Source organism: Rana temporaria, chromosome 3 (assembly GCF_905171775.1).
Source record: "Rana temporaria chromosome 3, aRanTem1.1, whole genome shotgun sequence".
Classification (NCBI taxonomy): Eukaryota; Metazoa; Chordata; class Amphibia; order Anura; family Ranidae; genus Rana; species Rana temporaria.
The window spans coordinates 290,987,077-291,013,684 of NC_053491.1; the positions used below are offsets into that span (position 1 = coordinate 290,987,077).

The 26,608-nt window shown below is 42.1% G+C and overlaps 1 protein-coding gene across 2 annotated transcripts in view; it reads left to right on the forward strand.

The window, feature by feature from the left end:
* GABRG2 (gamma-aminobutyric acid type A receptor subunit gamma2) overlaps nt 1-26,608 on the forward strand; it is a 375,570-nt gene that overhangs the window by 260,424 nt on the left and 88,538 nt on the right. For both annotated transcript variants that reach the window (XM_040344731.1, XM_040344732.1), the window contains exon 6: nt 8,805-8,942. In XM_040344731.1, the coding sequence (XP_040200665.1) occupies nt 8,805-8,942 (138 nt within the window). The remainder of the gene's footprint in view (nt 1-8,804; nt 8,943-26,608) is intronic.

Consider the following 26,608-nt stretch of genomic DNA (forward strand, 5'->3'; position numbering starts at 1 on the left):
CCCCGCTCCACACCCGGAGATGACGAAAAAACGGAAATCAGCCGCTCACCAGGCGAAATTAGAAGATTTTTTCTCCCCCAGACCTAACAGCGCGTCCCAAGATGGCGCCGGCGGCGGATCTCCGGCCTCCATAGGGGGATCATCCACATGCACACCAAGCCCGGGATCGAGAGATGGAACACAACACCGCTCCCCAGAGGCTTCTACCCCCCTCTCCTGCAGCCCGGTGAAATCAAACCCCCGACTGTCAGCTGAGTCGCATGGCTCCCAGGTCAGTGCACTGCAGGCCTCAATGGAGGATACGCGTGAGCTCTCTGCTCCTATTAACTCCTTCCCCACTTCCAATATGCCTGTCTCAGATACTACTTTAAAGGACATGCTGGTCTCCCTGCGCAGCTCCTTACACTCAGATATGATGGAATGCATGAGGAGCTTTAAAATGGAGATGGGGGAGTTGGGCGGCAGGGTAGACCACGTGGAAAAGAAAATGGGGGAATATGCCTCGTCCTACAACTCTTTAGTAGACTCCCATAACGAGCAGTCAGATGAAGTCGCATGGCTCAAAGCCAAAGTCGCAGACCTCGAGGACAGATCTCGCAGGAATAACGTCAAGCTGCGGGGTGTTCCTGAGTCTGTCCTCCCTGCTCAGCTCCACCAATATGCCCGTGAGCTAATGGGGTCACTTCTGCCCTCTGCGCCTGAGTCTGAACTGGTGGTTGATAGGATCCATCGTCTGCCCAAACCTGCACACCTCCCTGAAAAGATCCCTAGAGATGTTCTAATGAGGGTTCATTTTTATCACGTAAAGGATCAATTCATGTTGGCCTTTCGAAAAAAAAACCAATCATCTGACCGCTATGCTGACCTACAAGTGTTTGCTGACCTCTCGCAATACACTATGCAGAGGCGCAGGTCCCTTTTGCCCATCACAAAAGCACTCCGCAACCATAACATCACCTACAAGTGGGGCCAACCTACCAAGCTCTCCATAACCAAAGATGGGGCTTCATCTGTAGTAGCAAATCTGGAGGAGGGCCTTGCTCTCTTACGCAAATGGGACATTCTGCCTGAACTCCCCCCAGCGGGAACAGCTTCTCCCTCCACCTCCAGAGTTCAAACTCAGGATGACTGGACACTGGTGTCACACAGGCGCAACAACAAAAATAAATCATAAGGCCCCACAGCCTCAGGAACATTGCTTTCTTTACCTCATTGTCCCCCGACTATGCTGGAGCTCCTCTTCCACGATTTCCCCCTCCTTGAGCTATGTGCAGCTACCCTGCATTCAGATCCCGGACGGGATCTCCCTTTTTATATACTCTGTTTGTCACTTTTGTTATGACTTTTGTTTCTTCACCTTTCTCAACGTCTCCCCTTCTCCCTACCTTGTTTGAGATGGATACCCTCCTGCTCTCATTGAAGACAAACCGTTCACTGTCCACACCTGCTGCCTGGTCTTTGCTGTGCCCGGATGACCGACTGCTACACCATAAGGTACTGTTACCATTCCTCCTACACCTCCACTCATGGCACTTACGATAACTTCCTTTAATGTCCGGGGTCTAAACCACCTGGTCAATCGAACCTCTGTCTGGAGAGAGGCCCTAAAGTTGCACTCAGATGTACTCTGCCTTCAAGAGACTCACCTGACAGCAACTGGAGCACCCCCCTTCCATCACCCTAAATTTCCCCACATCTTTCGGGCGTCTGCCCCCAAAAAACAAAAGGGAGTCCTAATTGCCATCAAAGACTCCGTTAACTTTTCCCTTCAAGACTCATTAGCTGACCCTGATGGTAGGTTCCTGGTCCTAGTTGGGTCCTTCAACAACAAGCTGTACACACTGGTTAATCTCTACGCGCCCAACACTCATCAACTCCGTTTCCTGAAGAAACTTTTTTGCAAAATCAATAAAATTCGGAAAGGAGCCCTAGTCATGTGTGGGGACTACAATCTGATAGTCAACTTAGAGATGGACACTACATCTAAGTCCAGGAGGTCCCAACCTGATCTACATTCCCTGCTGCACTCTGAGAGTATGTTCGATGCTTGGAGGTGCCAACATGCTAGCGAAAGAGACTATTCTTTTCATTCACCTAGGCATAACTCATACTCACGCATAGACTTAATTCTGGTTGACAAGATTTTGCTCCAAAAGGTCTCTTCGTCCGCCATCCACGACATCACGTGGTCCGACCACGCTCCGGTGGTGGTGGATGGAGGGGCCCCGATCTCCTCATCCTTTATTTGGAGAGCAGACTCCTACCTACTCCAACAACCCTCCCACATTGCTTACTTGTCCTCCCACCTGAGGGAGTTTTTCTCTGTGAACTCTGGATCTGTGTCTAATCCCTTCTCTATCTGGTGTGCCCATAAGGCCTATATTAGAGGTATACTAATTCAGCTTGGGGCACGGGTACAGAGGCAGAGAGCACAGCAATTAGACTCCTTGCTTGCTGACATTAGCTCCCTGGAGTCACGGAACAAGCAGTCTCCCGACACCTCGACAGCTGTCAAATTGTGTAAGCTGCGCGCTGACCTCAGGAGACTGCTGCTCGAACGCTATGACAAACATGTTCAATCTCTTAAATTGACCCACTATGCGTCCGGCAACCGGGCAGGTAAAGTTCTGGCTAGATGACTAAAGAGTCGTAGGGTTAAAGCCACTATCCCCTTCCTCGTCAAAACCTCAGATGGTAGTAAAATCTACAATCCGCAAGACATAGCTAACTCCTTCGCGGAGTTTTATTCCTCTCTCTACAATCTACGAGAGGACCCATCCACCCCCCAACCTGTAGACGAGGTTATCCGATCCTTCCTAACTGATCTGGCATTACCTACCCTATCCAGTTCCCAACTAGAATCCCTTAACATGCCGATCACAGAACCCGAGATCCTCCGAGCAATCAAGTCTCTCCCTACTGGGAAGACCCCGGGTCCAGATGGCCTTCCCAACAGCTACTACAAGGCTTTTGATTCCCTCTTGGCCCCCATGTTGGGCACAGTGTTTTCGGAAGCAATGCTCTCTGCCTCTCTCCCAAGTGAAATGCTCAATGCCTATATTGTGACAATCCCGAAACCAGGGAAGACACCCACTGTGCCTGCCAATTTCCGTCCTATCTCTCTGTTGAATACAGATGTGAAGTTGTATGCAAAGATTTTGGCGTTTAGACTGCTCCCTATACTCCCATCCCTGATCAACCCGGATCAGACAGGTTTCACCTCAGGCAGGCAGTCGTCTGATGCGACTAGAAGAGTGATTGACTTGGTACATTATGCTGGGGCCTCTCGGACGCCTTCTCTGCTCCTCTCTTTGGACGCGGAGAAGGCGTTCGACAGGGTTCATTGGGGCTACATGGTCCGGGTACTGGAAAAATTTGGGTTCTCTGGCCCCATCCTGTCGGCAATCCTGGCGTTGTACTCCTCGCCTTGTGCGCAGGTTTACACCTCGGGAATGCTCTCATCCACTTTCAATATAACTAATGGGACCAGGCAGGGATGCCCTTTATCCCCTTCCATTTTCAACCTACTCGTTGAACCTCTAGCAGAGAAGATTAGATCACACACTGGAGTCCCTGGTTTTCTATTGTCTGGTCGGTCCCATAATATAAGTCTGTTTGCAGACGACATTATTCTTTTTCTAACCTCCCCACAGTCCTCCCTGTCCCAAGCACATAATATTCTTGCAGAATTTAGCCGTGTATCCTATTATAAAATAAATTACACCAAATCTTTTATATTAGGTCTCAACCTCCCCCCTTCCTTACAATCCCACTTACAAACCTCCTTTCCTTACTCCTGGGCCGCCTCTAGCATACAATACCTGGGGATCCAGATCACCACAGACCTCTCCAAGATAGCTGATGCTAATTATATCCCACTGATAGATAAGATATCCAAGGAGGCTGCTCGCCTGGCCAGGGGTCGAATTGACGTGGTCAGGTCGCCTAGCCTCTTTCAAAATGCTGCTTCTCCCCCAAATCTTGTATGTCTTCCGCACTCTTCCCATCCCGTTAAAAAAATGCCATCTTCAATCCTTAAACAACATTCTTAACCGTTATATATGGGGCACCAAACGCCCTAGATGTGCAAAATCTCTCCTGATTAAACACCGATCGGTGGGAGGTATGGGCATGATCGACATAAAGGACTATCACCGAGCAGCTATACTTACCCAACTCAGGTACTGGTTATCCCCTTCCCCGACATCCTTTGGTGTGGCATAGAACGGGCCCTTGGTCCATCTAAAGACCTATATAGCGTCCTGGTCCGTGACTCCTGGCAGCCTCTCTCCTTAAGCCATCTCCCATTAACGTTCCAGGCCTCAATACTAGCATGGAGGGAATTGTGTAGTTTGGCACGCACAGTATCTAATAGCATTTCCGTTCCCATTCCCATTGAGACTCTGTCATATGCCATACCATATACCTCCTTTTCCGACTGGGCCACTAGAGGTATCACCTCAATCGAAAATCTATATAGAAATAATGAGCTCAAACCATTTGATACGCTTGCAGAGGAATATGGTCTGGCAGTTACAGATTATTTTAAACACACTCAAGCTTCCCACTATCTTAGATCTTTACAAACCCGTCGCGTGCTAATACAGGATTCCATTTGGCAATTCTACACTAAAGCGACTCCTACCCCTAAATGAGTCTCCCTCTTCTATAACCTTTTCCAAGACAAATTACTCTTTAAAACTTCCTCCCCTCTTAGTAAATGGGAAATAGATCTGGGCAAAACATTTTCACCGACCCAATGGCAGTACTCGTTTAAACTTATAGATAAAGCTTCTAGGTGTATCAACCACTGGGAGCTCTCCCAGAAGATTGGTCTGAGGTGGTACCTCATCCCATATCGCATAGCACAGTTCTACTCCTCCGCCTCTCCGCTTTGCTGGAGAGACTGTGGAGCTGTGGGCAATATTTACCATATCCTCTGGCTATGCAAGAGCCTCACGAGCTTCTGGAGAGGTGTGTTCAGATGTGTTTCACGTATAACAGGCATATTGACACCTCCTAACCCTGAACTAGCATTATTGAACCTGGGTATAGAGAGATTCCCCCCAGACTCCCGTATTGTAGTTACACATATCCTCCTGGCGGCCAGACTTCTGCTAACTAGGAATTGGAAATCCAATAAGGTACCCAATACTACCGAAGTCCTCGAGATCACACGTAACAACTACACCTTTGAGTCTTTGCTGGCCAACAGAGAGGGTAGAAGAGCAAGGTTTGATGCACAGTGGAAACAATGGACTGACTGGCTCCAAACACAGCAAAATTGAATTGAATTGAATTGTCTTCTATGTGTCATGTTCTTTTTTGATTGTTTTAAGCAACTGCATAAGTAAATTTACACTTAGAATGTTTTCAGAGGTATCCATCCCTTCCCCACCCCCCCCCCCTTACCCCTCTCTCTCTCCACAACTTTTCCCACTCAACCTAACTTCTCCAGCCTGCCTACCCACTATTTGCTGGTTGTCTGATAGGAATAAGTGGCGAACCTGACACTCGCCTCATTTTATTGTGTTATCTTCTCTTACTGTTGTCCTTGATCATAATGAGCTTGGAACTTGCTATGTTTAGACTGGTCAACATGGTACAGGCTTCCCTACTGTTTTCTTATGGGAACGATTGTATGTTTTTGTGTTCTATTTCTGTTTATATCTGAAAAAAAAATTCAATAAAAATGATTGTGAAAAAAAAAAAAAAAAGACCTTTGAAGTGAGAATAGGAGAGATGGGATGTGCCCTTGGAGATGTCCAGAAGGGGATCCATTGTGAAATTGATGTCGCCACCAAATACCAGAGTCCCCTTTAGAAATCTAGCAACACCTAAAGCAACCTGCTCAAAAAGGAGAGGTTGTCCACATTGGGAAATTAGCCACTAGATGATAACTGGAAGCTCGCCAATTTTGCCTTTCACAAATAGAAACCGGTCCTGTGTATCATGATGCAGTGAAAAGAGAGACTAATTCCGCCTACACAGGACCATTTTTCGGGTTGTAAAAAATATGATGTTTTTCAGGCTCTAGAAAAAACGGCCTTGCCTACACACGATCGTGAAAAACGCAATGACGTACAACACGTACGACGGCAATATAAAGGGGAAGTTCTATTTGGATGACGCCACCCTTTGGGCGGCTTTAGCTGATTCTGTGTTAGTAAAAGACCATTCACGTTTTTCTGTCTGTTACAGTGTGATGAATGTGCTTACTCCATTACGAACGGTAGTTTTACCATAACGAGCGCTCCAGTCTCATAACTTGCTTCTGAGCATGCACGGATGTTTCACGTTGTTAAAGCCCACACACGACCATTTTTTACAACCCGAAAAACAACGTTAAAAATGTCGTTAAAAAATAGAGCATGTTCGAAAAAAATGTGGCCGTTTTTCAGAACCCGAAAAATGCTCTGAAAAGCACACACAATCGTTTTTAATGACGTTAAAAAAAAACGCCATGTTTTACAACCCGAATAACAGTCGTGTGTATGCGGCATAAGGGACAGATTGAGGTAAAGTGATAGGCAAGTGGGAAATCCCTGTTGATCAACTTGGGTAAATGGTCCACCTTAAAATGGGTTTTGAGTCTTGAGTCCTTCTCAGGGACACTGAGACTGCGGACATTGAATGAAGTGAATTTGAAAATGCCATGTGCTAATCGCAGAAGTGAGTTCAACCAGTTAGGCACAGCAACAGCTGGTTGCTCAAGGAAGTCAAAAAGCACTGGCAGTTGGTCAGGAGAAGGGGGGTAAAATGACACACCTCATTTATAAGCAATGAGGTGGAATGGGTTACCCCCATCGGTAAGTAGCACCCGACACCTCAAATTGATGCAAAATGTCTGGGTAAATCCAGATGGTCACTCCGTCAAAGTCCTCTGGACCTTTGGACCATGCCTGTTGCAAAATTTCCTCCTGTGGCAAAGCTTGTAGATCTTTCAGAAGAGAGCATTAACGATAGAGGAGGCTATGGCATGGATATCCTGCTTGGTGAGTAGGTCTGTAACCACTTCCAGACCCGCTCATGTACATATACGTCGGCATTTTAAAGATGGATATCTCGGCAACGGCAGCAGCTGCTGCCACAACCGAGGTATCCATCTTTAGTGCCAACGGTCCTGTAAACGATAACGACGGTCTCCGCGAGATCGCCGTTATCGGTGGCGGGAGAGGGCCCCCCCCTCCCGCCACTCTCCCGCGCCCTCCGCCGCTTACCGGAGCCGTCGGTAGCGGCGGAGGCGATCGGGTCCGTTCGGCTGTTGACTGGGGTTGCGAGTGAAGGAAAAATGTCCTTCACCCGTCCCCATAGCTCTGCTGGGCGGAAGTGACGTCAAAACGTCAGTCCCGCCAGGGTCTTAAAGATACATATTTTTTTTTGTCATTAGAAAAAATTAGTTTCAATTTTTCTTTTTTTTTTTTTTGCATTTTAGTCTAAATATGAGATCTGAGGTCTTTTTGACCCCAGATCTCATATTTAAGAAGACCTGTCATGCTTTTTTCTATTACAAGGGATGTTTACATTCCTTATAATAGGAATAAAAGTGATCACATTTTTTTTTCAGTGTAAAAAGTAATAAAATAAATAAAAATAAATAAGAAAACAAAACATTTTTATTTTAAAGCGCCCCGTCCCGACGAGCTCGCGCACAGAAGCGAACGCATACGCGTGTAGGCGCCCGCATATGAAAACAGTGTTCAAATCACACAAGTGAGGTATCATCGCGATCGAGAGCAATAATTCTAGCCCTAGACCTACTCTGTAACTCAAAAAATGCAACCTATAGAATTTTTTAAACGTCGCCTATCAAGATTTTTAAGGGTAAAATTTTGACGCCATGCCACGAGCGGGCGCAATTTTTAAGCGTGACATGTTTTGTATCATTTTACTCGGCGTAACATTATCTTTCACAATATATAAAAAAATTGGGCCAAATTTATTGTTGTCTTATTTTTTAATTCAAAAAAGTGAGTTTTTTCCAAAAGAAGTGCGCTTGTAAGACCGCTGCGCAAATATGGTGAGACAAAAAGTATTGCAATGACCACTATTTTATTCTGTAGGGTGTTAGAAAAAAAATATATATAATGTTTGGGGGTTTTAAGTAATTTTCTAGCAGAAAAAACTGTTTAGTCTTGCAAACACCAAATCTGAAAAACACCTAAGGTCTGGAAGTGGGTAATGGGTAAGCTATCCTTTCAGTTCCCCTGCTGCAGGTGGGTGTTTGTTGTCACTGGACATGAGTTGTGGCAGGCAGAGCTGTCTGTCTGGGGAAGCAATCTGGGAAGAGCTCTCTGAGAAGCATATTCACGCCGCCATATCCAAACCACGTCCCATTTACAATCACTTTAAAGCAAATAGAAAATGATCCATTTGCAGTGCAGCTGTGCCTACACTGCAAGGTTTAATTGCTCATGTATGCCTAGGGAAACAATAAAAATGTGTCTTACCCAATCCTTCACTCCTCTCCACAGCTAGACCAGTCCCTGCAGCTTCTTCTGCTAGCAGTCTAGGGTCCTGACATCATCAAGACCAGAGCAGGGTCCATAGCCCTGCTCTGGTTGCGAGAATGCCAATGGAGAATATCCATCTGATGGGGGAGTGGAGGATCAAATAAGTAAAATTGTTTATTCTCTCCCTTGAACAAAACAAGCTATTGACCCATGCAGTTACACTCCATTGCAAAGGATCACTTTTTATCTGCCTGAAGTTTGGCTTTAATTAAAATGGCAATTACCATAACATTTTAATGCATGGTGCAAAAATAAATCCATGATTCATATGCATTTTTATTTGCATTTAAGATGGTTACCCAAAAGAAGAAATAATATACCAATGGAAACGAAGCTCAGTTGAGGTGGGAGATATACGCTCATGGAGACTTTATCAGTTCTCCTTTGTCGGACTAAGAAATACAACTGAAGAAGTGAAGACAACCTCAGGTAAGGAAAGGGCATATCTTACTCATCATTAAATATACATAAAATATATAAAGAATAACGTCCTGTTAGTCTCTAAAATTGGCAGCTGCTAGCACCACTAAGGACAAAATGTTTGTGTAAGAAACTGTAAAGTAAAATGTGCTGCACTAATAATATGTAACAAAAGTAACAACTTTAAACTTTACACATTGAAAGTACAAACATTAGAATCATGCCATATGCAAATATAGCAAAGTGAAATGTGCAAAATTAAAGTGCAAGGTACAAGGAAAAATAGCAATCCACTTATATAGTGCAAAAGTCCCAGTAATGAATAAAACAATTTCATGTGATAATAAAAAAAGTGCAGAATGCAGAAATAGAGTGCAAATAATAAAGAAAAAAATAGTCCACTCACCGTATAGAGTGTAGAAAGATGACTCCCCAGATGATGTCTAAGTAAACATCATCGCAATGCATCTCGTCGAGTCCTATCCGGGCCATTACGTACTACATAATGTTTACCATTTGGATGTATTGATATGTGCCTTTCCATCAGTTAAATGTAAGTGTTCTGACTTAAAAAAAAGAGAAAATCTCCATTGTTATGGTTTTACACTATGTGTTCTTTTTTGGATGGGAGACCATTGATATGCTACTAAGAGAGAGGTGACTCAACTATAATGGTGGAGCTGTTGCCCCTGTAAGTTGCTTTTGGACTGTCCCCCTCAAAGGGATATTGAAGTATTACCTTATTAACCACTTCCCGTCCGCTAAATAGCAGAATGAAAACTGGAAAATTGTATTATTAACCTGACTGGGCGTCATATGACGTCCAGCAGAATAAGTGGTGTTCGCACGCCCATGGGGGCACACAGTGTGGCAATCATTGGCATGGTGTGTCAGTCTGACACACTGCCTCTTAGATCTAGGTAAAGAGTCTCTGACGTAGGCTCTTTACTATGTGATAAGCTGTGTCCAATCACAACTGATCACAGTGTAAGGAGGAAAAGACGTTTATCAGCTTTTCCTCAATTCGCACTGACAGGGCATGAAGGGGGGGGGGGGGGGGAGAAGTGCCCTGTATTGAAGTGATTAATATACATATATTGGCCCGTTTGACCAAGTACCACTGGTGACTGGGTCCACAAACTTTGGGAAGTGCATTTAACCCCCTAAGGTATCACTGGAGTATTATTTAATCCAGCATTGGGACTTTCCACACTATATAAGTGGATTATTTTTTCCTTTATATTTTGCACTCTATATTTGCATACGGCACTTTGTTTATTATCACATGAAATTATTTCCTTCATTACTGGGACTTTTTCACTATGTAAGTGGATTGTTATTTTTTCTTGTACCTTGCACTTTATTTTGCACACGTCACTGTTATATTAGTATATGACAACAACAACAGTATATGGAAGTTTACATTTGTTACTTTAAGCCCTGGTTCACACTGGTGCTATTTGACATGCGATTTGACACCGATTTCAAAAAGTCGTTTCTGTACTACTTTTTGTGATTTTGGCACGCGATTTACATTGACATTTGTGTAGAAATGTACAGATATGTCTCTGTAATCGCATCTGAAATCAGGACTGCCAGCGGGAGTGAAATCGTGCAAGTTCAGCTGAATTCACACAGGTTCATTCCCGCAGCTCAGGTGTCCGTTTAATAAACTGTGAAGTTTTTTCTCCGTTCAGTTCACAGCAGTTCACGGCAGTTCTCATGAGGAGAATTATCTCCTCTGCAGCCGGTTTAATAAACTGAGAACTTCAGTTCTCAGATGGTGAACAGAGGTGAAGTTTTTTTCTCTGAAAACAGCCGAGATCTGTGTAAAAGTGGGTGGACTGCCTGTAATCTCGTGAGATATTGTGAGATTATGGTGCAGCCGAATTCAAAAAGTGAAACTAAAGTTTAAAAGAACATGTAATTAATGTTTTCAGGCATGTGATAACATAATATATATATATATATATATATATATATATATATATATAAATATAGTATATATATATATATATATATATATATATATATATAAAATTACATATATATATATATATATATATATATATATATATATATATATATATATATATATATATACTGTATGTATGTATGTATACATATACATATACACATATATACATACATGTATACCGTATTTATCAGCCTATTGTGCGCACCTGCGTATAGCGCGCACCCCTACTCTGGACGTGAAATTCCTGAATTTTATTTATTTTTTATTACTTACAGTTTTGGTGTCTTGCCTAGCGTCCATCGGCAGCCTTGTCCGGTCCGGCGTCCGTCTGCGGCCTTCGTGGTGTCCTCCCCGCTGCTCCTGTGCTGTCTCTGAGCCGATCCCTGCTTCCCGCGCTGTGTTTGAACGCCGCCGCCGACATATACCGAGCGCAGTACACTCGAGCACGCTCGGCTCCTCTCGCATAACCTAGAAGGGAGCCGAGCCTGGCCGACTGTACCCGAGTGTACTGCGCTCGGTATATGTCCGCGGCGGCGTTCAAACACAGCGCGGGAAGCAGGGATCGGCGGCAAAGTTCAAACACAGTGCGGGAAGCAAGTATCGGCGTATATCGCGCACCCACAATTTTTCCCTGATTTTAAGGGCAAAAAAGTGCGCGGTATACACCGATAAATACAGTATATATGTGTGTGTGTGTGTGTATATATATATATATATATATATATATATATATACACACATACACACACACACATGTTATATAGATACTGTGTATATATATATATATATATATATATATATATATATACACACACACACACACGTGTATATTGTTGTTAATAATAATTTTTAACCCACTGGTGTTGAAATTAGGAAGAAATAAGCCTTCTTCCTCTTATCACAGCAGCTTCTCTCTCAGATTCTCCACCTCTGAGCTGGTGAATCTGGAAGGGAAATATTTCAGTGGAAGAGCTGTGAAATCTTCATATCACGGTTTATTAAACTGGCCGTTTGTGACAAAACATCCATGTGATGTGATGTGAAGTGGAGAATGTGTTCTCTGCTCCTTATCACAGTTTATTAAACCGGCAATGCTCTGTGATAAGCAGTGATCAGCCGTGATCATCATGATCTCGGCTTATCACGGTTTATTAAACGTACACCTCAGTGTGAACCTGGGCTTAATCACAATTATTGGTGCAGCACATTTCACTATACAGTTAAATATACACATACACAAATGTATGTCATCTTATACAATTGATTTGTAATACATATTCAAACAATTATTAATAATATCATGCTTATTGTTGTCCTACTGATGAAGATGAGGCCCTGACTCAAAATCAGGGAAGCCTGTTCTGCCTACTGGGTCAAGTTATGAGAGCATGAAATGAGGCTACGTCCTTGCTTAGTGTCCCGTGCCAAGAGACAGGGCCAGAGCTTTAATTGGTCTTTTATAAACAACATGACATCACACACATAAGCATACTGATTGGTTCAGTATATATATGGTGGCCTCTTCTTGCAAGTCCATTCTTAGCACAAACAGTCCACGTGTCATTACAGGGATCCCCATTGAAGCCCACAGGGGCTTTCTTCACTCAGAGCCATATATGCTTCTTAGCTGAAAGAAGGGGGAGGAGGGGGTTTGAAGTGACATCTGTTTCCTATTATTAGTCCTCTTTGTTTCCATTTCAAGTTGAGATGTAACTTTAAAACATTATAATCTGTCATAACCTCTTTTAAGGATAATAAACACTTGTAGTATATATTTTCACACATGTATATATATATATACATATATATATATATATATATATACATATATATATATATATATATATATATATATATATATATATATATATATTATATAGATAAATAAATAAAAACAATATAATGAAAGAAAACCAACCTTTCAGTGGTTCTAATCAAAGCGAAAGCATAACACAAAAATATTCATTTAATAACTTCCATCACACTACTATCCAACCTCTAAACATTTTAGAATTACAAGTATCTACCTTGTCCTTTGTGGTACTCTACTACCGGAGTCTGCTGCCTGTAAATTGACTTACTTAAATGACAATATCCCACCCATCTTGTACCCAGTCCTTACTAAGGAGTGTAAAGTAATCCTGTTTTGAAAATGAAATTGTCCACAGACAGCCAGCAGAATTTTTTATTTATATATATATATATATATATATATATATATATATCAGCCCTCAAAATTTCCACTCGCCTACTAGCATTTGGCGAGTGGATTTAAGCTGGGGGCGAGTGATGACAGGGCTGCATGACCAATCTCCCTCCAATCTCTGCCCACACTTAGAGTCCCGATGAGATTGGCGGCCGAAGAGGAAAGGTGCATGCTCGGGAAAAGTAGTCTGGTGAGCCGCGCACAGGCAGAGCAGTACACAGGTGCTCTACCTACAATTCTCATTAAGCCATGGGACCCAACATTATGACCTCTCTGAGCCTGCCCCCCTCCCCCGGGCCCCGACCAATGTAGCTGGAGAGCAGAAAGTAATGAGTGAGGTGGAGGATTGCAAAAATTACCACTCCGGTGCAGCGCTCACTGAAAGTTGCCCTGACATGAGATCGGCAGCCTTCTAGTTTGTGCAGTGTTCTTCTCCTTGTGCTCTATGTAAGTGTCCAACAGTTTAGCCTGAGCACTGTGAACAGACTGGTCTCAATGTGTGCTGTGCGCTGTCAGTGTGCGCTGTGCTATGGTGTCAATGGCTGTGCAGTTGTGTGGATCTCAACGCTGGATTGTACTCCCTCCCGCTGCGCTGCAGCTCCTCTCCTCTCTGCCAGCCTGAATAAAAGGGGGAAGTGGGGACATGCAAGCGTGGATCCGCACACACAGGCTCCTGATGATGAGATGAATGGGAGAGAGAGAGGATGAATGGAAGTTGCAGAGGAGACAGCAAGAGAATGGGGAAGAGACCCAGTTATAGTGCCCTGTCCCTCTGGTCTGCCCCCAGTGCCCTGTCCCTCTGGTCTGCCCCCAGTGCCCTGTCCCTCTGGTCTGCCCCCAGTGACCTGTCCCTCTGGTCTGCCCCCAGTGCCCTGTCCCATTTTTTTTAAAGTTGTTGTTGGTAATATTTAATTTTGTAACTTGATTCTGCATAAAACATTGTCCTTCCATGAGATAATCTACGAGGGCGTATTTACGGGTGCAATTAGGCGCAGGGCAGTGTATGAATTAGGTGGGGCAACTGGTGGAGAGTAACTCTTGAGCCTGGCTAGTAGCTCAGGACTTGAAATTTTGAGCCCTGCATATATATATATATATATATATATATATATATATATATATTTATATTTATATATATTGTAAGATGGGGTTGTTAGCTCTTGTGGTAGATGCATTTTTCCAGTGATTCAAGCCAGTCAGGAACTATATTTAAGGGCATGGTAGCACATTTTTATTAAAAGGAAACAAAATAAAAGTCCAAACAAAGGTTTCCTATGCTGGGGGTTTTTCTCCATCAAATACACAGAACAGAAAATGCTAGCCCACCTGGCTCTCTGTAGCAGTATCTGTAGCAGTACTTCTGCACTTTATCCTGGTCACCCAGACCAGCAGACTCCTCAAAGTAGACAGCTTCCCTTTAGCGTCTACAGCTCTGCCTCTTGCAGTCACCAACGTTCTGGCTGCCTCTTGCAGTCACCAACATTCTGGCTGTCTCTTAGTGTGGAGCTGTCTCCAACTGGGAGCCATGAGGTCTTCCCACACTCTCATTATAAGGGCTGTGCTCACCTGAGCACACACCCTACTGATCATCCACAAAATCTGGATACAGGGTTGGAGATCCTGTCCCACCCCAGACACTGTGGAATCTCCAAACTAAAGAGTCCCATGTCAAAATACCAAAACCTGGAGAAAGCTGCAAAAGCAGTCTTCTCCCATCCACATCTATGCTCTGTAGTCTTGCACCTCGCAAATGTGCATACCCTGTGTCCAGCAAACTGTCCCTTTTACCTTGACAGTAGATCCTACTGTCACATATCCCCCCCCTTTGTTTTGAACCCGAAGGGGGCGGAACACACCAGCCCGAATCCTCGATTGGGGCACCTCTGCGTAGGCCCAATCTTTTTTTTGGGGTGCGTTTCCAGGCACCCCCTACCCTGGATTGCAACGGGGTCCTTCTGTATCCCCAGCCTACTCCCTCTGTCCTTGGGGTTCCTGAGCTTACGTTTCTTTTCTGGTGGCCCCCTGTTTTTCCTGCTCTTTCCTTTAAACTCGGTTTCTGGATTCTGTAGGAAATCTGCTCCAGACACTACGCCTGATGAGGAACCATCTTTTCCCTCTCTGTTACCCGTTTTCCCCATCACAATAGGTCCCTTGGGTTTACCAACTCCTTTGTCATTGCTCTTGACCACCAACTCCCCAGAGCTCAACATCTGTGTATCTGTAAAATACCAAAACCTGGAGAAAGCTGTAAAAGCAGTCTTCTCCAGTCCACATCTACGCTCTGTAGTCTTGCACCTCGCAAATGTGCATACCCTTTGTTCAGCAAACTGTCCCTTTTACCTTGACAGTACACAAAGCATGTTGTCATTTAATATTATGTAAAACAAGCTTTTTTTTTTTAATCTGCAGCACAGGTTTTTCCCTGTAAAACATGATGGGCCAGATCCACATACATGTAGAACGGCGCAGTGTATCAGAGATACACTACGCCGCCGTACCTTACCTGGCGCATTTTCGAATCCTCAGCGATTTCACTCCGTAAGTTACGGTGGCGTGGTGTATTTCTGGTGGTGTATTTCAAATTGGGTGGGTTTGGGGCGGGTTTCATTTAAATGAAGCGCGTCCCCGCGCCGAATGAAATGCACATGCGTCGTTCCTAAATTTCCCACCGTGCATTGCGCTAAATGACATCGCAACGACGTCATTTTTTTAACTTAGACGTGAGTTACGTCCATCCCTATTCACAGACGACTTACGCAAAAAAAAAAAAATCAAATTTCGACGCGGGAACGACGGCCATACTTAACATGGCAATTATATGTATACGCCGAAAAATACCAGCTTTAACTATACGCCGGAAAAAGCCGACTACAGACGACGTTCGAAAATGCGACGGCCGTGCGTACGTTCGTGGATCGTCGTAAATCGCTAATTTGCATACCCGACGCGAAAAACACCACCCAGCGGACGCCGAAGTATTGCATCTTAGATCCGAAGGCGTACGAAGATGTACACCTGTCGGATCGAACCCAGAAGCCGTCGTATCTTGTTTTGAGGATTCAAAACAACGATACGATGCTGGAAATGTGAAAGTACACCAGCGTATCAGTAGATACGCCAGCGTACTTCGTCTGTGAATCTGGCCCGATGTATTTAAGTCAACCTGGATGCATTCTGTACACCAAATGCATTAAAAAATGCAATTCCCCACTTGTGTACTTGACTCACTGATTTTCCTAGAAGTCTGCACTAAGACACAATTCATATTTTAAGCATCTCATGCACTAGAAATGTATGTTTTACTGAAATACTCCCTATGGGTTAATTGCTTCTAAAGGCATGCAGACACTGCAACTTTTCTCATTAGAATGCAGAAAAAAATATATATCTATATAAAAATAATAATAATAATAATGAACCAGATGGAGTATGCATCCTGGTAAAACAAAGAACTATTTTTTCAAAGCAATAAAATATAGGAATCTGCTACAACGCTTATTAAAATCACTGCAAAGTACATTGTTGGGTTGTTGTTGTTTTTTTTTTTTTCCAGGAAGTTACTCTTAATGAGGTTAGGGAGTAACCCTGGTCTTTAAGTTAAAGTTGCACTTATCCATTAATTTACACTTATTACAATTAGATGATTGCACCAGATACATGATTTTAAATGCATCAGGGAATGGCCACCTGTTAATGGACAACTGTGGCCCAGTTTGATAGTTTTCAGGGGACATTTTGATCAAACTAATGTCAATGGAATGCACACGTTTGTCAATGTTCAACTTAAATATGTCACCCCCCACACACATATACAAGCATACATATATTATATAAACCAAATTGTATTAAATATGTACTGCTGTAAGTGCTCATATAGTAATATATGGGACATTTATTCATACTATTAGCAGTGTCATCAGCTTTAATCCTTGTATTATCCATTAACCACTTTATGTAGATGTTTATAGCTGGATTCAGAAAGCTTTACGCCGGCGTATCAGTAGATACGCCGTCGTAACTCTGAATCTACACCGGCGTATCAGTAGATACGCCGTCGTAACTCTGAATCTATGCCATCCTAAATTTAAGCATATTCTGGAAACCAGATACGCTTAAATTAGGCTAAAATACGAGCGGCGTAAGTCTCCTACGCCGTCGTATTTTAGGGAGCAATATTTACGCTGGCCTCTAGGTGGCGCTTCCGTTGAGTTCGGCGTAGAATATGCAAGTGACTAGATACGCCGATTCAGAAACATACGTGCGCCCGGCGCATTTTTTTTACGACGTTTACGTATGGCTTTTTCCGGCGTAAAGTTAGTCGAACAAATAGCTGGCATAGTCAATGTTAAGTATGGCCGTCGTTCCCGCGTCGAAATTAGAAAATTTTACATCGTTCGCGTAAGTCGTCCGTGAATGGGGCTGGACGTAATTTACGTTCACGTCGAAACCAATACGTCCTTGCGGCGTACTTTGGAGCAATGCACACTGGGATATATACACGGACGGCGCATGCGCCATTCGTAAAAAAAAACGTCAATCACGTCGGGTCACCCATCCATTTACATAAAACACGCCCCCCTCATCCTCATTTGAATTAGGTGCGCTTACGCCGGCCCCATTTACGATACGCTGCCGTAACTTAGGAGGCAAGTGCTTTGTGAATACAGCACTTGCCTCTCTGACTTACGGCGGCGTAGCGTAAATACGATACGCTACGCCGCCGTAAAAATGCACGCATCTACCTGAATCCAGCTATTAAATGGGAAAGTAATACTACTCGAACACATCCCCTAACACCAAAATCTTTAAATCAAATTTTTGTGTATAGTGAGAAGCAGCTAGTTTGGCTTTTTTTTTTTTTAATTATAACTTCTACACAAAATGTGGGTATTTGCTCACAAATTGTTAGACTACATGTGTTTATAAAAACAATTATAAGGCTGATATCAACACATTGTATAATTCCTTTTTAAAACATATATAGAATATTGAGTCATATAACAACATTTTAGGTTATACTAGGGGTGGTTTTAACAGAAATAGCTGTAGAATTCCTTTGGTATCTAACTAAGAATAAAATAATAGATGTGAATCCTCCAAACCCATACCTTTGTAATGGTGGAGCTAGGGTTGTCAAGATTTTAGGAAGGCTTTTCAGGTAGATGCCCATATAGCTAGAATTCATTCAGAGGTTGTTATTAAGTTAGCTCTCTGAATTACCAAATGATATGATAAAAAAGGGCACTAATGAAGTAGTAGGGTCTCGTGGGATGTTTTAGGGCTCTTTCACACGTCCGTTCCGTTCGTCCGTTTTTTGGACGTCCGTTAACGGACCGCAATGCTTCCCTATGGGCTAGCGTCCGTTAGCGGATGAGCATCCACTAACGTCCGTTAGCATCCGTCTGCGTTCAGTTCCGTTTTTTTGGACGGAAGAAAACCCTATTTTTCTTCCGTCTAAAAAACGGAACGGACGGAAAACGGACGTTAACGGATGATCCGTTTATCATCTGTTCCGCTAACATCTGTTTTTCTATGTAAAAAGCCCCCCCAAAAAAAAAAAAAAAAACGGATGGAAAAACTGATGCAAAAACTGATGCAAAAACGGATGAAAAACTGACGAAAAACTGACGAAAAACTGATGGAAAAACGTATCAACTGATGAAAAAAAAACTGATCTGAAAAACGGAACGGACGTGTGAAAGAGCCCTAAGAGAGAATTGCTGGTAACCGTAAGCTGCCAATACGCAGCTTTTTGTCATTCAGATAGTAAGCTGAAAAAAAAGGTCATCCACACAAACAAGGTGAATGGAGGATTCCCACCACCACGGCATTGTATTCTTACAGCTGCACCCACCACTGTATGAATACACTAATCAGTGGCTGCAGCTGCTGATCAAGAAAAATATTCAAGTCCTTCGACAGAAGTCAATCAAATGAGCAACTTCTGTGAAGCGGGGACAGCCACACACTGGTCGAAATTTAGGCATTCCCAACTGAACTAAACAAATTCCAATCAGTATATGAACATTTTAGTCTAGAAACCAGGGCTACTCTTCAGGACAACCAAATATGCAATTCATTGCTGACTTCTGAACACCCTTTCAAACCCATTGTGGGGAGATTCCATGAAGACCATGTACAATCTAATCAAGATCATTAAAAAAAATGCCTATAAAAGAAATGATTGAACAATTATGACATTCAAATGTCAACATGGTAAAGAAAATATATTTCCTTTAATCATAAAGGTAAATTTTTTTGAGTTCACAGGCAACCCTGTTTGTAAAAATAATTTTACAATTCTTTTGGGAAACAATGACAAACACATATGCACAAACATATACAAGAAGCCATATCTTTATTTTTATGAGAAAAACCATACTCCAGACCCAAGAGTCACATGTCGGAGCAGCTTCATTTGTGACAGAGCCAATAAAAGACCTTGCAGGTTCCCCCTGGTAGCTGCTGGAAACTGACAGTCCTCAGAGATAAATTCCCTTGTGACATACAGTACATTAGTTATTTTAAAGGAAAACCCCATTTGTAAATAAAATAGATTCTAAATTGAATTAGTACACAAGCCATATTGTAATTTAAACCTATTCAAAATAATTTTTTCCATATTAATGTTCATAATTAAAATAAAACTGCCAAAAGTGTGTGTTTTTGTCTTGCACATGTGATTATTATGTATTAATACTTTCAAGAATATTTATAGCGTTGCACTTGTAACTTGCTCATTGCCACTTCCTGTACTGGGAGTTTCATCTGTGAAAGATTGACAGCTAAAGGGATATTGAAGGATTATTGTGTCTTCTCATAACACTAGGATTGATCATGTGACTGGTAAAGGCAGCTCTTACTTATGCCGCATACACACCATCACTTTATGTGATGAAAAAAAATGACATTTTCTGTGAAGTAAAAAACGAAGTTTTTGAAACTTCAATTTTCAAAGACGAAGTTGCCTACACACCATCGTTTTTTCACAATGCTCTAGCAAAGCGAGGTTACGTTCACCACTTTTTTCCATTGAAGCTAGCTTCATAACTAGCTTCTGGGCATGCGCGGGTTTAAAAACGTTGTTTTAAAAGTCTTTTTTTGCTACACACGGTCAATTTCTGTGAAGTAAAAAACGACGTTTTGAAAAACGACACATAAAATTGAAGCATACACCTAGTCTGTGTATCTTTTAAATTAATATTTTAGGATTTTTACCATTGGACTTTTTTATTTATTTTTGTTGTTTTTTGTGGGTTTTTTTCTATAGCATATTTAACCACTTGCCGACCGCCGCATGTATATGTACGTCCACAGAATGGCACGTACAGGCATATGGGCGTACATGTACGTCCCTGCCTTTCCGCGGGTTGTGGGTCCGATCGGGACCCCCCCGCTACATGCGGCGGTCGGATTCCCGCAGGGAGCGATCCGGGACGACGGCGCGGCTATTCGTTTATAGCCGCTCCGTCGCGATCGCTCCCCGGAGCTGAAGAACGGGGAGAGCAGTATGTAAACACGGCTTCCCCGTGCTTCACTGTGGCGGCTGCATCGATCGAGTGATCCCTTTTATAGGGAGACTCGATCGATGACATCAGTCCTACAGCCACACCCCCCTACAGTTGTAAACACACACTAGGTGAACCCCAACTCCTACAGCGCCCCCTGTGGTTAACTCCCGAACTACAACTGTCATTTTCACAATAAACAATGCAATTTAAATGCATTTTTTGCTGTGAAAATGACAATGGTCCCAAAAATGTGTCAAAATTGTCCAAAGTGTCCGCCATAATGTCGCCGCCATTAGTAGTAAAAAAAATAAATAATAAAAATGCAATAAAACTATCCCCTATTTTGTAAACACTATACATTTTTGCGCAAACCAATCGATAAACGCTTATTGCGATTTTTTTACCAAAAATAGGTAGAAGAATACGTATCGACCTAAACTGAGGAAAAAAAAATTGATATATGTTTTTGGGGGATATTTATTATAGCAAAAAGTAAAAAATATTGTTTTTTTTCATTATTGTGCTCATTAGACTTAAAAAAGTAAAAAAATAAAAAATATTTTTTACTCATCTGGAAATGCCTGTTGCTATGCGGTCCCACGAAATCTGCCTTTGAAACCACCTAGGATTCTGACATCATCGCCCTCTAATGCTCCTGGGAAATGTGTGTCATCATTTCCCAGGATGCAGTGCGCTGTCCAATTATCACTCCTCATCCAGGAAGTAAGTGCTTGTAGGCTTCACAATGCCCACAAGCAAAATGACAACGGTGTAGACATAGTTTTATAAACTATCTTTTTTGAATATCTATGCGGATTGGCGGCGGATTGTAAAATAGTAAGTGACCGGATTTATATTATAAAAATGCAGGATGAAAGGACATACATTTAAAAAATGCTAATTGTGGTTGGAACTCCGCTTTAACTTCGAAGATAAAACAAACCTTAATGCCTGAACCCAGTTTTGCAAGTTTGGCAAGTGTTAGTAAAATTGGAAACAATCATTGCAACTACTTTGTGTATCCGGATAAACTATACTTGTTTATTTTTAGTATACATTGGGTGTTATAGTGTTTGTTAAGGCACATATATAAGTCTATCCCAGCCCCTCTATTAGAGGCTGGCATAGCACACTGTGTATGTTGTATTTAAAAACGAGCAGTGTAAATACTGAATATCAGCTGTCTTCAGGCCAATGTCATCACTTGCAGCCGCTTTCCAGCTCTGATAGATGTCTTCTGTTGGAGGGGATGTGATATCCCTCTGATGTCAGAGGCCCCTCATCTCCTCTGCAGAAGACACCCATCAGAGCTGGAAAGCAGCTGCGAGTCACGTGACTGGCCTGAAGACAGCTTATATGCAGTATATACAGCGCTCATTTTTAAATAAAACATACACAGTGTGCTATGCCAGCCTCTAATGGAGAGGCTGGCAGTATCAAAATGTATATTTTAACATTAAAATAACAGCGGCAGGGGGGCAGGGCCGGCCCAGAGACAGACATAGAGGGCACTGACAAGGAGGAAGGAGAGATGAGAGCAGAGAGCAGGCAGCCTATCACAGAGAGAGGCATTTTGACCACAGTGATGAGGGCGAGGTTGCCCTGGTTATCATGATCTGTTTAGAGAGGCCATACAGGAAGTGGTAGGTTTAGTTTTTTTTTTTTTTGTACAGTTTAAAGGGGGGAAAATTACATAGCACAAGCGCTGTGCTGTGTAATCTGCTTTAAGGGACCAGAACCAACATTTTTTTTGGTAGGGAGGGGGTTAACAAAGGCTTCCATTTGATGGTAAATTGTAATGGATATCTCCTATATATTTTTTTATTATTATCAAAGGAAAACTGTTCCAAAAAGTCCTAATTCTTCTAATTTTGATGTTCGCATCAATACCACTTATGTGTACAATATTTATTATTTGTACCCATTGTAGGGCCAAGAACACAATAGCATGCATTTCCTCCATTTTCAGGTTGTACCTATAGGTAAACCTATGATAAGGCTTACCTATAGGTAACAGCAGGTATAGTAAATATCTCCTAAACGTGCCCAGTTTAGAAGATATTTACTTTGTACTGTGCCAATGATGTCATTGGCACATGCGCTGTGAAGAGGTGGCCCCCTGTGCTGTTTCTTCACTAGCGAGTGCCGTGACCGTGACGTCACATGACTCCGGCCAGTCACAGAGCCAGAGTCTGCAGCCCCGGAAGGAAGAACAGTGAACATGGATGTGGCCTCCAGTGTGTGCTTTGTTTGCAAGTAAGTGTCACATAATGTGCTAGTATGCGATGCATACTAGCACATTATGTTTTTACTTTGCAGGGAACAAAAAAGAAGTAAAACCCATCAGGGTTTACTTCCTATTTATGCTTCTGTATCCTTACTTTTTTTAAACAGACTTTTTGGGTTTAAATTCTTCTCCTTTAGCAAGAAGAAAAAAATGTAATGTATCTTTTTCTCCATTCAAGAGGACAAAGAGTATAAGGGTTGGTTTTGCAGAGAGGGATCACTCATTCACAGTGGTCATTTTATCAGAGTCTGGTGAACTCTGATCGCTAGTATGAGATCAGGAGCTTTTAGTGATGGTTTGATCTCCATGCTGGATGGGTTCTATTAAGCATACTTCCAGTACAAACACAATTGCTCATTGATGCAACTTTACGAAAGAAGGCTCACCTCTGACAATGCATATAGGTGTGAAGGCTGGTGTGAATGGGTTAAAATAATACTTTATAAGATTTGCTTTTAAACATTTCCCCAAAAATAGTGTGACTAGATAAATCACACAATATTTCATAAACCAGTTGTACCATGTAAAGTGCAAAGTGCAATTATAGTTGTCCTAAGCAAACAACAGTGTTTGTAACACAAAAGATTATTCATATGTGCATGTTACATGATTATAATCAAAACAATGCATCAATAAATAAAACATCTAAATAAAAACATAGAACGTGATAAAATTCCAAAAGTTCCTTGTGCTCTGTGTAAATAAATCCCAATGTATCCACTGCTTCAATTACATCTAAGTGCACGTGCAGACAAACAAGCTGCTTACCAGAACATATGATCCCTACAGGATCAAACATGCTCTGATAATATCCCCTATAGGGAAAACCACAGCTTACTCCCAGCTAGGTTCACGAATGTCCTGATAATATTGAGCTTGTGTTTCAACACCAACGAATGTATAAATTAAAAGCAAGGAGGAGAACTCATAGTGCAATAAATCCATTTATTAAAAACAAAAAGTAGTGCGCTTACAAATAAGTGGAGTATTCAAGGCCAAATTATAACCCACAGAAATGGCCACCACACTTGATCAGCTTGTGCGTGCTGACGTCACACCACGGTCTCCAACCAACGTATTTCCCCTTAGAAGGCGTCAACTGGGATCAACTAAGGCTGGGTTCACACTGTTGTGGTTCCCTACATCCAATTAGCAATAGCAGGAGATTTTGACCGACTTTCTATGGCCCCGGTTCACATATTTCTCCTGTGCATATTTTGGTCCATTTCAGGTCCAAATTCTGCCCAAAATTTGGGGTAAAATTGGACCTGAAATGGTGAACTGGGATGCAAAAGACCACTGCTGTGAGCCAAATGCAAAGATAGTGTAAACCCAGCCTCAAGGTTGCAAAATTCAGTGCAATGTATTTATTTGACTTTTTTGTTTTTATATGTAGGAGGCTCACTTTAGGGTTATGTAAAGGTGAACAAAGTAGCATGACATGCACAGTGCTGATAATGACTTTAAAATAGCACAGCATTGTTAGAATTATTTGCTAGCAGTAAGTCTGCTCCTGTATTTTAAATTTACATTGTCAGCTTTATTAATAATTGTCAAGGACGTTGACTTATTTTCATAACCAATGGAAGCAGAAGGAGAATAATGCATTAATCAGTCATGAAGCATGATGCCCATTTGCATCCTCATCTATGTGAACTGATAATCTCATTTCAGAAACCATCACTTGGCTTTATCCTATTAATATGAGGATGTTGATGCATTTCTCTTCTTCTTAAATAGAGCAAGTAATCAAAATGTATGGCTCGCCGACAATAGAGTGGCTTTGAAACACGCAGATAATAGTGAAGTCAGAAAAAGTTTGACGATGCATATTTCTTTCTAGGCACAAGATGACAGGGCTGGTGCCACTTTAAATATTGTTTTGAATACTGCATTGGTTTTAAAAAATGCTGGCTTATTACTTCTCATTTGGAAATTCATTCAGCTACATCTTTAAAAATTCAACATGCCTCAGAAATATAAATCTGAATATAAATTACATTGTTCTGCGCACTGATGTGGTAAATCCTCATCGCAGCAGGTGTGCTAAGAAATAAGTTTGTCCTCAAAATTCTACTAAATCCAAAATCATGCACATGCATGAAGCTTCTTTGTGTTGGCTTTCAAAATATATTGATGAACAAGTTCAGTCAAGAGGGACAGTATCAATTCAAAATGACCATTGTGCTCAAATTATAATGCAGGCATCAAATGACAATACAGTACAGTTATAATTTTGACTTGTTACCCAGAATATATTTACACTTCACTGCCCAAAGATAATGAAGCTCTTTACTACATTTCAGCATAGCCATTATTACCCAAACTCAATTAATGAAAATGCCTAATGTAAAACCGCATTCACCAATGCTGTCTAGCATATACAGTATATTACAAATAATTAACAAGCAAAAACATTCACATATACTGTATGCATTAAACTATATAGTAATACATTTACCTTAAAACTAGATTAAAATTCATCTTTCATCCATTCACACTATATTAGCACAGATGCTACTGAATAAGATCAGCACCAGTGTGCGCTTAAACCTTTGTGATAGCAAAGACCGGCTATTTATATATATCCATATCATTATGCAAAATGATATGTAGCCTTAAACCTAATCTAGCAAAGTGGATTTTTCAGTAGCTCTACAGATCTGAATAAAAAATCCAGACATTTTTCAAAAAGTTGGTACCTTTTGCAATCTTTAAGCTCCAGTCTAGTGACTTTGCTCAAGCCAAGATGATGTAATTAATCTGCAACAAAAATCTTCTCCAGTCGTCTGTCCAGGACAGCACAGATGAGGCAGGTTCCACCTCCATAGGCAGGAAACACAAACAATCAAGTATTTAAAGGGCAGCTGAGCATCCCCCTTCCCCTGTCTTTTGTTTTTCCTCCACTGGAGGAGGAGTAGGTAAAAAGAGTTAAGGGTCCCTCCAGAGCCTTGACAGGCTCCCTGGAGAGGTTGGTGTACCTGTGGGCAGGAGATGGCAGACATTGGGCCCCCGGTCAGGCTGCAATGGAGGCTGTGGACCGCCATTTTTACTTCTTTAGCCCACGGAGGGCTGGATGTCTACTACATGGCTCTCCTGATAGGGGGAAGGATGCCCCCACCACAGGATGCAAAGGCCTGCGAGTTCCAGTGAGGGCACAGTGATAGGCGGGCTGTGGATCTCTGCAGCTCCTCCAGAGTTACCATGGGCCTTTTGGCTGTTTCTCTGATTAATGCTCTCCTTGCCCTGCCTGTCAGATTAGTTGGGTGGCCATGTCTTGGTAGGTTTGCAGTTGTGCCATACTCTTTCCACTTTAGGATGATGGATTGAACAGTACTCTGTGAGATGTTCAAAGCTTGGGATATTTTTTTATAACCTAACCCTGCTTTAAACTTCTCCACAACGTTATCCCTGACCTGTCTGGGGTGTTCTGTGGTCTTCATGGTGCTGTTTGTTCACTAAGGTTCTCTAACAAACCTATAAGGGCTTCACAGAACAGCTTTATTTATACTGAGATTAAATTACACACAGGTGGGCTCTATTTACTAATTAGGTGACTTCTAAAGGCAATTGTTCTCACTATATTTTAGTTAGGGGTATTAGAGTAAAGGGGGCTGAATACAAATGCACAAGATACTTCTCAGATATGTATTTGTAAAAAAAAAAATGAAAAACATTTATCATTTTCATTTC